General features: G+C 41.6%; 1 protein-coding gene across 2 annotated transcripts in view; it reads right to left on the bottom strand.

The window, feature by feature from the left end:
• INTS9 (integrator complex subunit 9) overlaps positions 1–12,493 on the bottom strand; it is a 72,882-nt gene that overhangs the window by 52,717 nt on the left and 7,672 nt on the right. For both annotated transcript variants that reach the window (XM_056343524.1, XM_056343526.1), the window contains 4 exons: positions 10,957–11,017; positions 8,415–8,477; positions 4,390–4,529; positions 2,683–2,769 (listed from right to left, as the gene is read on the bottom strand). In XM_056343524.1, coding sequence (XP_056199499.1) covers positions 2,683–2,769; positions 4,390–4,529; positions 8,415–8,477; positions 10,957–11,017 — 351 coding nt within the window. The remainder of the gene's footprint in view (positions 1–2,682; positions 2,770–4,389; positions 4,530–8,414; positions 8,478–10,956; positions 11,018–12,493) is intronic.

Genomic DNA, 12,493 nt, shown 5'->3' with positions numbered 1-12,493 from the left:
GACATAACATGTTCTTGTTTGAAGGGAGAGGAAGATGGCAGTACCAAAGCTGATCAGAACGCTGGCCTCTCTTGTCCACTACATCTTCTCTCAGGAAACAGCCTGTTTCAGACACTTTATAGAAAGACGTAAGAAACCATCAAACAGGTAGTTGACAAAGTGTCTTTCATAAAGCAAACTTCCTCTTTAGCCCCCTGAATCCTAATCAGTGTGAAAGATATCCTGGCTGAGCATCTATAGATGAGACTGCTCATTTAAAATAAAAACCAATGGTAATAAAACCTGCTAAGCAATTAGTTCAGACTGGATCTGATAATGGAAAAACGTAAGCCACTCTAATGAACTTATTATATTTTATACGGTATTTGCATTTAAAATGCTTCAATGCTTTATCTAATGAAGATTATAATACTTTGTGTTTTATACTATTTAGAGTAGAACTAGCTGAACTGTAAAGCAGTAATGGTGATTGATCAGCCTGAAAAATTAAAGTTAGACTCAGAAGTAATAAGTATTCTGTTCTAGCAACAGCCAAGTATTAAAAAAAAATATTCATCAGGGATCACATTTTTTTAAATAACGGATGTCAGTCCAACCCTGCATGTGCTATTAGCCAGGTGTTAATTTGTGGATCAGTAGATGTTTGCTCACATGCTATAATAATCAGTTCTATTCACGCTTGCGTGACACTTGTCACTAGGAATCTCAAAACACTTTGCAAACATTAATTAAGTCCCTGTATACCCTCCATGGTGGATAGGAGCTCCATTCTACAGAAGCAAAGGGAGCTGAAGTGGGAAACTTGGAGCATAGGTGGGGCACAGTTGGAAAGGGAATTCAGGTTTGTCCCCCTGCTCCAGCTCACAGACAATATTAGTTTATACTGGCCTCAAGGCAGAGCTTATGATACATAGATTTATGCTACCAAACAGCTGCAGGGCTACTCTGTTTATCCTTGCTAGCATAGCATTCCTGCCTCTACCTCATACTTGGGCACGGTGTGCATTTTATGAAAGCTGGGGGCCCTGCCCTCTGATAAGAGATTCCCAACAACACACCACATTGTGGCAGTGCTCTGGGCTCTACAGAGGTCCTGTAAGTGGGACAGGACACCGTCTATTCCCAGGGGGTAGGCTCTTACACCTTCCTCCTACCTCCACTGGTACACCATTATAACAATTACTTGATAGTACTAAGGAGAACTATCAATGCTGGGGTACTTCCCAAGCAATACGAGACAGGAAAATGTATTCTAAATACCACCACAACAAAAAGACTCCAGCCTCCTACAGCAGTTGAATCAGAACAAAGATACCTCTCTGTGTTCGCCTCTGGAATAGGCAACAGCATGCAAAGTGCTAGACAGCACTTTTTCTAAAATACGACCACCAGGAAAGTGACATTAAATGAGCTCCAAGATGTATGGTCCTCCTTTAAATGATGCATACAAAACACATGCAGTAGTGTGACGAGAATAATGGCTCCAGTCCTCCCTCTTCACATCACTGCGAGCTTCCGGAATGGTTCTGCTCAGGTCAGCAGACTCCAAAATTGAAACAAAACCAACACAATTCTGGTCACAGTATACATCAACCAGCAAAAAATCCTGATCACTTTATTGTCTTCAGTTTTGTTTTCCATCTGTGTTTTACTTGCCTTCTTCAAAAGAGAGTTATAATGCTAAGACTGCTCCTAAGCTCAGCAGGGGAGTACAATATATAGTTAAACGTATGTTAATTTGGATTTTTAGTTTCTTTGTGATATTGAAAAATATCAAGACTACTTTTATGATGCATGAAATAATTCAATTTTAGTAAATTTTTAGATCAAGCCACACTAAGAATTAGGAGTAGAAAATGGGAGATCAATTAAAAATGTACAAAGCAGCTTTTAAAAATAACTTTCTAATCAACTGGTCCCATCTTTAAAATGTGCTAAAACCAAAAATGTCTCCTCCATAGAACATGTTGTGCACCTAAAGTTGTTTTTATTTCCAAGGAGAGCATTATCTGCAATTAGTAAACTGTATGGATAATTTTTAGATTACACAGGCTTTCAAAATCTTAGATGTAAACGACCTCAAAATTGAGCACCCTGTTTTTCCATATAGATGGAATAACAGACATGGAGTTTCCAACTAACCTTTTCCACTCAGATTTCAATTTGCTTCCAAGATCTGAAAAGCCAAAAACCCCACCTCTGCTGTTCCCAGTATAAATGAGGCTGCAGCCCTGGGAAGAAAGGTAGCATTGCTTTGTGGAGGGCCACAGTGACCTCCAATAGTTACATCCTGACTTTCTTAGCATTTCAGCCAACAGGAATGTAAAAATAATTTTAAATTTTAAATATTCCAATATAGCTTGCTAATTTCAACAACTTTATGACATTAATACAAAAATCTGTTGGTTTTATCTACCATCATGGAGCTAAACTATGTGAGAGAAGATCAGAACATCTCCCTCCAAGAATCAAACTTGTGTGGTTGTTTGGAAGACCAACAATGTGCAAATAATTTAAGAAAGAAGTGACACAAGGAGTCATAGCTTTAAACCTCTTAGGGCTTTTTTTCTGCTTGATGTTTGTAGCAAATCCCAAATGGCGGCAGCTGACCCATCATTACAGTGACTTCTAAACTTTCGTTAGTGTTTTAGGACAAGCCTTTCCCAGTGGCTTGTTCCTCACCTCTGTACCTCCTTGTTCTTCCACATGAAGGCAGACTGATCCTTTGGCACACGCTCAATGCAATTCACCAGTTCTTCCATGAGAAGTCTGAAACGACATCATATTACATTTGTATCACAGCCTTTCACACAGGAGATAACTTTGTCCCAAATGTTCCCAAAATATCACAAAACTGTAACACTATTGGGCATTTTTAAAGAGGGGTTCTTCCCACAGAGGCATTGCAGCAATTACTGCTCACCAGTACTACCCGTTTCTCCACAAAGTGTTTCAAGCTCAAGCTAGTGCAATTCTGTCTGCGTGGCTGTGACAGCAGAGGATCTGCCCCACTAGCTTATGGGTCATTTGGAAAATGGTAAGACAAGAGGAACTCCTGCCATGCAAGATGATTTCTTTGTTACTGACTGCTTGTCATATAGAATGAGACAAAATACACAGAGAAAACTCATTAGCTGATGCCTGTTTATCACTTAGAGAAGCCAAGCACCTTGTAGGAGTGAACTCTCCTCATCTACAAATGCACAATACAGCATTTGAGACAGAAAAATATGTCAGGCATTAAAAACTGGCACTGCAGATTTCACTGCCCAAAACTAAACAGCAATTGTAACTGTATGTGTGCTTCCCCTTGAAGGTAAAAGTCACAAACGTAACTGCAGAAGAATGGCATCTGAAACTACTTGGGGTGGGGAGAACTGCACCAGTATACTCACCAACAAGACTCTGCTTGTTATCTTCAACTATGGGCCAGCAATACCCCAGAGGTCTACTACTAGTTCATATTTATACAATTCCTTTCACCTACAAGGGCCTTCAGTTTCTGTTTGTTTTCACACAATGGGAGAATAACTCTGGCATGGGAAGTTTGCACAGGACCTTTAATAGACAAAGATTCCTCCCCTGAAGTGCTTACAGAGTAGTCCAGATACCAAAAAATCTGGTTTCTAATTATTGAACATGGCAGCTGTTCTGCATGAGATGCACACAGCACAAGTCCAGTTAGACTTCATCAAGGGACCAAACCTGCAGTCTCTGGTACTGACCTATCCAATAAACAGACAACTTTGTAAAATAAGACTGCCAAATTTGATGAATTTGATGACAAATTATTAAGGTGACTGCGTTGTCAGGTCTTACATTTTCTACTTCAGTTTCATATTTCTGTTGTTTTTCTTAGTGCTTCTCTTTGGGGTTCAGAGCTTATGTATCTCAACTGTCATTTAAGATAAAGACAGCTTAAATTCCCTCCCATGGCATGCACGAAAATGTGATTATATGAATTTCAAATGCTGAGAAACAAGGCAATAATCTTAAACCTGTTTATGGTTGAAAAGATTGGTGATTCCTTTTTTGTTTAAGGGGAGCAGAAAGAAGCAGGAGAGATCTTTGATTCATGGTTTTTGAAGGTTTGAAGTTGGCTATATGGTAATTGCTGCTCAAGGTGTCTCAGTCCACTCAAGATCTACTATACCGTATCTACTGCCTGGAATCAACATGAAGCACCTGCTGTAAATCTCAAAGACAGATGGTTCCAGAGGTTGGGAAGCATTGAGTTAAAAGATTTGCAGCACTAAGGACTTGGCTGTAGTTCAGCTACTGCCTAAGAGCCTCTTCGGAACATTAGACACTCCTCTACCCATATTGTCCTTTACACCTTTTCCATAGCAGTGATGAAAGAGGAGTATAGAATATTAAGGGGCTTTTTACCTGCCAATTTGAACAGTGGGTTCAGTGGCATATACTGTTCCAGTGAATCTTGTGTACTCCGTGATATAGGGCAATGCCATCATGCAGTGATAGTTTGAGATCAAGATTACATCTACGGTGGAGAGGTCAAGCAGCTCAGTCTGAAAACAGAGGAGATAAGCAACACATAACCCTTTCATGCAGTTGAAGCAATGGCAGAAGAACAAATTTTTCTTTTTTTAAAAAAAACTTTATATTGCAGGAATGTAATCAGTTTACAAAAAAAAAAAGGGGGGGGGAACATCTCATACATGGCAAAGATTAATGTTTCCTTTAAATTAACATGATTTATTTTAAAAGCCCCCTAAAAATACTCCCTTCTCAAATCTCAAAAGGAAACCATGTCCTGTGTTTGTCTTTCATGTAATGAAATGGCTGCTGTTGAGAGGCATGATGATTACACTTTTGTCAAATAACTGATCTGTGCACTTCCTTAAGGAGGAACACTGTGCAGACACCAAAACTTCTGCAGTAGCGATTTAGCAGGGTGTCTCATATTTTTACATGGCACATAGTACTGTACCCCAGGAGAGTGAGAGAGGTGAATGTAGATTGTATTTATTCATATGCTTAAAATAATTCTCATATTTTCCCAAACTAACTGCTGGACATCTTTACCATTCACATTTTCTACAGCAAGAGATTAAGCTCATTCACAGGATACAACAAAACAAACGGGTGGGTCCAATTTGTTTTGATGTGACAGTTAAGACAGCAGTTCAAACAGTGAAAGAAGATTTCACACAATGTTAAAGGAATTTTAATTAGAAATATTTACTGGTAATGCTATAACACAAATGGTGTCAAGTCAGAAATTTACAAGATATATGACCTCTACTAAGTTATTATAGAGCAGCTAATGGAATTCAACACTCATCAAGCACATATTATCTGATTACAAGGCTTGGTCCAGCAATTTGAATAAAAAAGGCAAGAAAGTAGGTCACTTGGCTTTCCAGAGGGCTGACACAGTGCTCTGGTGACAAGCTGCTTAACTCATAGCTAAGCGTTCATGGTTTCAATCCATGATCACAGCTAATGTTGAGGCATGATCTCCAAGCTGAGTACAGTAGGTGAAACATCATCCTCAGATTCATGACAGGGCACCCTTTTATCTTACAAAGCTTGCCAGGCAGACATACACTCACTACGTGGTATCAAAGCACCTGCTGACACCTGCTTCTGTCAAGCTGGCCCTTCATGTCCTGGTTTTCAGCAGGGTCCAGACCATAAGAAGGACATGAACCTGTTGGAGCCAGTCCAGAAGAAGCATCAAAGATGATCAGAGGCTGGAGCGCCTCTCCTGTGAGGACAGGCTGAGAGAGTTGGGGTTGTTCGGCCTGGAGAAGGCTCCATGGAGACCTTAGAGCACCTGCCAGTGCCGAAAGGGGCCGGCAAGAAAGCTGGGGAGGGGCTTTGAGCATGGGCAGGTGGCGATGGGACACGGGGGAATGGCTTTACATGAGAGAGGGGAGATGGAGATGAGAGATGAGGAAGAAATTCTTCCCTGTGAGGGCGGCGAGGCGCTGGCCCAGGCTGCCCAGAGCAGCTGTGGGTGCCCCATCCCTGGCAGGGCTCAAGGCCAGGCTGGATGGGGCTGGGGGCAGCCTGGGCTGCTGGGAGGGGTCCCTGCCCGTGGCGGGGGCGTTGGAACTGGATGGTCTTTAAGGTCCCTTCCAACCCAAACCGTTCTGCGAGTCTGTGATAAAGAATCAAATGGAGGGAGTCTCAGCCCTGAGCTGAATCTCAGCCAAGGGAGCCATCAGGAGGATGCAGACTACCACTTTCCAAGTTTAAGCACCCCCACGTCTCAGCATCCTAGCAGCAGTTACTAATAGGATGAAAAGGGTGTCAAAACCAACACAAAGTAAAATCTTCCCTGGGACTTGCGGCAATCTCACTGAAAGTGCCTATAAACTGAAGAGATTTAAAAATGTTTCTTGAATGTGAAGTGAGAGAGACCAGAAGGTTGCCAAGCAAAGAGAGGGCTGCACCCTGCACTCTGACATGTGGAAGTGTACTCTGCTGCCGAGACAGCCTCTTACCACCTTGTGGCTTCTGGATTACATTCAAAACTTGGCTTTCTTTGGCAATGGTGTTCCTGGAAGTGATACTATGATTCTCAAACTAACTGCTTTTGCAAACTATTTTCTTTAAAAGAGCCGTGAAAGGAGACAAAGAAAAAGACAAAGCCTCTTTCACTCCTTATAAGCTCCTTATACCGTGCTGCCAAACACCAGCAATGTCTCTGCTCTGCTGCTGCATTCAGCTGACCATGACATCTGAATCCTCCTCCAGACAGGGGAGGCCGTGAAGCTAGAGATGCGAGCTGCGTATGACTAGCAGATGTGTTCCTAGTGCTTGCAGAGAAGACTTGGCACCTGTTGGGAACTTTGGGAACAGAAGCGTTTGAGAGGCCATTTGCAAAGTCCCTACAATGATGACATGTGCAGCTGGTTGCTGTCTTCTAGTTGTAACATGGACTGCTGGAAAATAGAGTTACATTCAGTGACAACACTGGTATAATGAAGCAGCAACTCCCCATCAGTCATATTTAGAGCTACACATGTGGGTATTTTCCAGCCCAACAAAGTAACCCTGGGTATTTTCCAGCCCTGAAGCACCCTAAACCACAGCAGATTATCATTCTTGTGCATGCCCTCAATTCCAAAGGGAATCCAGAATGTGAACTCCATCTTTCCAAAGATCTGGGCCATAATGGTACTTTCTAGGCATACAGATGCTTCCCACATCCCTCCCTTCCACAGGGCAGTAACCAGAAGGCAAACAAGAACGCAGAATTATTAGGCTGAGGTTCTTGAGGGGCAGGGGAAGCAGTCCGAGTGGATTATATCCATTCCAGTTGGAGAATACTAGCAATTGCACATATATCTGTTGATATCACTTGCCAAAACCAGTACCAGCGCTGCCAACTTGCTTTGAAGACTCAAGATGACAAGAGTAAAAAGCTTCAAGAGGTGAGTTTCATGGAATCAACAGACAAGTGCTATTGCCAGAATCCCAGCAAGCTGGCAACAACCTTCCAGGAGTATTTTGTACTTCTGTCAACAAGTTCAGACAGAAAGGAAAAAAAAAAAAAATCACTGCCCAAAAGCAATTGTCTCTGTCTTTGAAAGACAGAGAAAGCATCCCAACATGAAATGAAAGAACTGATGTTATCACAGTCTGAACACAGCTGAGGAAAGAGGACACTATTCCCAGACTACTCCCCATCATTCACCCCCACCACTCTCTCCTCAGCTTCGTACTTCAGATCTCCTACATACACCGTTAATCTGATCAGTCAGGTAAACCCAGTTAATTCAAACATTTTCAATAGTCTTGCTTTCTTCTTCTTTAACACCCAGGTACTCTTGAAAAAAACAGCTTGAGAAGCAGCCACTTGCAGTTATGTCAGTGGACATAAAGGTACAATTCTTCCTTCAAAGAGGCCGCGATGAATAGCTAAGAAGGCAGCAAAACTTTTTAACCTAAACTTGCTGCCGGCAGAACAGCACATCTAACTGCAACCCAGCAGAATCAAACAGTGGCTTAACCACACGGTCGGCTCCCCAGGGGAGCTCCACTAAGCAGGTCATGCATCTGTGGTTAGAGACAAGCAGCTTTCCTTGCCTTCATTCACTGCTCTTATCTAGATCAGCACATGTATCCTGTCATAACTGAGTCCAGCTCAGTCATATTGTCTTTGGAAGGCCCATAAAAAGGGACAGTTAAGTCTTACTCTTCTGTGAGATAATGATCTGCTCAAGGGAGATCTTCTAACTCTCCCAAAACCATTGTTGAAAAGGGCTGCTTCCATCCTTTTTCCAGTGTCATAGATACTAGAGGCACCTTGGCATCACAGAGGTTTTAGTATTATTTACCAAGTACTAATAAATTAGTATGAAACTGACAGTAATTTAGCGAGTTTCTCCCACATGACTGAATGGAGTCAGATTTTTCAGTAAGGCTTTCAACAGACTCACCTCTGGTAAACAGAACTCAGGCACAGAGTCTACAAACACATGACCAGAGCACTCCTTTAGTTCCTGTAAGAAAAGCACATCAACAGAGAAGACACAAAAATACACTGCAATATTACTCCAATGCAGCAGATCATGCACCTGCAAACCCCTTCCTTTATCACAGGTAATTTCCAGACCATGACTACATTATGTTTATCCCCCTTCTAGATACAAACTGCTGTAAGCAGATCTGCTGAAATTGCTTTCATGCAAGATGATGCTGCCTGGTACTTCAAGGGATCAGATCCTTGTTTGGAGGAATGGAGACAGCACTCTGGTAGGTATGGAAAGAGTAAACACTGCCTGGTTTTGCTGGGGCCATGAAGGAGGTGCTGTCCTATGAAGATGCATTTTCTCTGCTCTTCCAACTGCAGATGCATTGGCTGGGAAATCTGTATCAATGCAAGCTGACTATGTCTATCAGAATTAGAAGTAAAGTATTAACTGAGAAGTGGGTCATGAAGACCAGTCTTCTTGAAACTGCTGCTCTCCTGTCCTGGAAGGTGTGCACAGCAACTTTACAGGGCCCTGGCTATCTTACAAGTTTGGAATTCAGTTTTGGTTCTCAGTAACGTCAAACCTTTTCTGTCTTATTAGGAGCAGAATACAATGTTTAGCCCGTCTCATTTTAGCCCCTGAAACCTCTTTTGGGGATCCAAACTTTATGTGGCACTTTTTGTTAGATTTCTCTCTACTGGATCTCCAGTCCTCTATTTTCTTCCTCCTTTTTCAAGGTTGACATCAGAAATCTTTGTGACATGAGAAGTCACTTTCTTTGGGATTATGTATGGAACAAAAATATTCCCAACTACTCCCAACACCTCACAGGCTACCTATCACACACTCTGCCTTCTCTCGTGAACGCTTCTCTTGCTTGTCCCAAAGCGAGTGGTCTCAGCCAGCCTCAGACTGACAGAATTAAAGATTGAATCCAATTCTTAATAATTACAGTGCACCTGCCAACTAATAACGAATGAGCAATTACATCTAGTGGCAGAAGTCTCCTAACCTCATCTCAAGAGAGTTCAAAATGATTAAAACTAGATCGCAGAAAATTTCAATGCCTCTCCAGGACTTAAGTTTTATAACTGTCATCCAGAGAGTGCTATAACAGGAATGTCCACCTGACATGATAAAACATCCCCCTTTGACTCCTTCCCTTGCCTTTTTCCAGCATGGGTCAAAGAATTTACCATTCCAAGCAGTTACAATGGTCAAGGTGAAGGTAAGAGATGCTGCCTCTGAATTTTTAACACGATTGCCATTGATGCTGTGTGAGATTGAAAATTTCTACTGAGCACACACTGCAGCAGCACCACAGAAATGTAAATACACCACATATAAAAATATACTGACAGCCTATCTATTCTTTGGACAGAACAGAGCCCAAAGCTCTGAGACCAAGGCCGGGATTCAGGAGAAACAAGTTCCAGGGGATTCAAACTGAGCAATTCCGTTCCTGTCACTGAGCCTCTGTACCTCTGTGACTGCCAGTTAACATGTGCTTTGAATAGAGCTGTTACTATTTTATGAACAGAAATGCTGCCTGTACAGGGTTTTTTTGTCTCCAATGAGAAGAAAAATCAGGTCTTCAATCTATGATCTTCAGCTCCCTTGTCTGTAAAAATCAGATCAATCCATTTTGTCCACCTCAAAGCCCCCTACAAAAGCAACTATTATTACTGTTTTCCTTTAATGTTCACATAGTCAGAGAACAGTCTGTTAAAACAGTATTTTCTCTACTGATACCTATCGCTGCACACATTTGAAACATACCTGCCTATTTTACTAACATCTGACATATTTTTGTGTTCATTGTTCCCCTATGGCAGATCAAGCTGGATGCTGCAGTGCCTAGTTTTGGTTGAAGCCCCAGATAAATTTTGCCTACAAAACTAATGTAATGAAAAGATGGGAAAAAAAGAAAAATTCTGTGTCTCTCATGTAGCTGAGTAAGTCCTGTGTCTTAGAATTAGCAGGGAGGATATTATCTCCAGCCTCCTATGTCCAGTAGCAGAACACATGTTGATTTCAGAGGGCAAAGACAAGCTTTTCCTCTTTAAGAGACCTCCCACGGGCAAACCATTCACTTTCTCATAGTTCTCCTGCCTAAAAAAGGGTATGATACCAACTTCATTTATAAGCATGCTATGAAGCTTTAGTGTCAAAAAAGTGAGACTGCTGAATAAAAGGCACTCTAAGAAGGCAAAGCACTATTATTTATGGAGCTCCATGAAATAAGAAAATATTCATACTGATAATTTCTGCATTTTAAGAGGATTTTTTAAAAAGCTAGGCTACCTCTGAAGATTGAAAGCCTTAGAGTTGCTATTAGCATTTCGTTTCAAAACGTTCTGCTCTACAAGGACACCATGGCTGGTAAAGGTACACACAGAAACCTTTGCGATGAGTCAGCATGGAAGTATTGTTCCTGCAGTGCAAGCTCCTAACCTGTCAGGTAGCCTTCTGCATGGCAAGAACATTCCAGCCATCAGTACAGTACCTTGTCCAGAAATGTGCTTCCATCTTTCAAAACCCAACCAGGAAGTTTGGACAGCCTGGGGCTGCAGAAAGAGAGAAAAAAATTATTGCAATATTAATTATATCATTATCAGTTGCTAAGCATAGACCTCCTATTTGGTATCACAAAGGAAGAGAATGCCATTTCTGTCTCAGGAAACTAACAATCTCAATAAAACAGTTTCACTGTGTTTAAGTGTTCACTGAAATGACTTTTACAAATCATGATTATGACACTTGTAAGTAAAAGGAAGAAGAGGACGACGCATGCAGGGAGTTTGATTTTAGTCATTTATGGTGAGAATTTAAAAAAGGCTCAGTGCTGCTTGCATCACCCTGTGGTAAAACTGGCTCTATAAACAGAAGAAGTTAGGGCAGCAACAAACTATGCTTAAAACAATAGAAAAGCACCATAAAACTGCTCTGGGACAGAAGAAGAAAGACAAATATTCCCATTAGCAATGGCAGGGAAAGACCGATGCTCTGGACTAAGTCATTTATAGATACAGGTTGCGATTTTATATCCACATAAACCATGGTTTCATGCTTAGGTCTCACCCTGAAGACCCACACCAACAGCTGTACAATGCATTTACCTGTATTGGCAGGACAAAGGTGCAAGGAGGTTTGGCTGTGAACTGCATGTTTTAAGCTGGCAGGTCTGGTACCAGTCAGCAATGGCAGGGCCTCTTTTTAACTGTTTCAAATGCTAATAAAGAAACTTCAAGGTGGATATTGTAACCCTGAGTTTACAGTAGTAATTGCTGCAGCATTTCTCGCTACCACAACTGAGAGACTTATTCATACTTCACAGTGACATTTTATTTCTGTGTGAGCCTACAGCTTAGCTCTAAAACTGTCTGCACAGATTCAAGCTATCTACAGAAATTAAAAAAAAAAAAAAAAAGTTGAGGAAACAAGAGAATTGAACCCACCTGGAACCAAGCCCTGCAACAACCTCAGATTTTGAGACAGAACTTGAGAACTTGGTTGCAATGAAATCTGCAAATGTTGTACACTAAGCTCTACAGACAGGCATGCTTATATGCTGTAAGGGCTTTCAAATTGAAGATTGTGAAAATAGGAAGTGATTCAAGGGCTCAGAAGAATGCTGTGTTCAGACCAATGTCAATATAAAAGAACAAATCCTAACTGGCACTCCAGAAAGTCACAAGGAAAGAAAAAGGGGAAATCAAAGACTCAAGGAGTGAAGACAGAAGGTAAGAGGTGAGAGCAGAAGGATGTCATCGAGACGCTATGCCAGAGAAATGCAACCCCCTTTCAAAGATAAAAGAGTAAGTCTGAAGAAGTCTGATGATAGAAGAGATGAGGTGGCTACATGTACTCCCCACTGACACATTCAAAACACAATTTAAGAGCAGTATTTTGGAGACTGAGGGGGCTGAGTAGAAGTGGTGCAGTGAGACTAAAAGAGCTATGGAAAAAGCAAGGACAAATCACTCTGATACACAACAACTTTGACAGATAAGAAAGGAGAGGACAGAAACCTTGGTTGGAAA

Source organism: Falco biarmicus, chromosome 6 (genome assembly GCF_023638135.1).
Source record: "Falco biarmicus isolate bFalBia1 chromosome 6, bFalBia1.pri, whole genome shotgun sequence".
Classification (NCBI taxonomy): Eukaryota; Metazoa; Chordata; class Aves; order Falconiformes; family Falconidae; genus Falco; species Falco biarmicus.
Note: the sequence above shows the minus strand (reverse complement) of the source record. Positions and strands in the feature narration are given on the sequence as shown.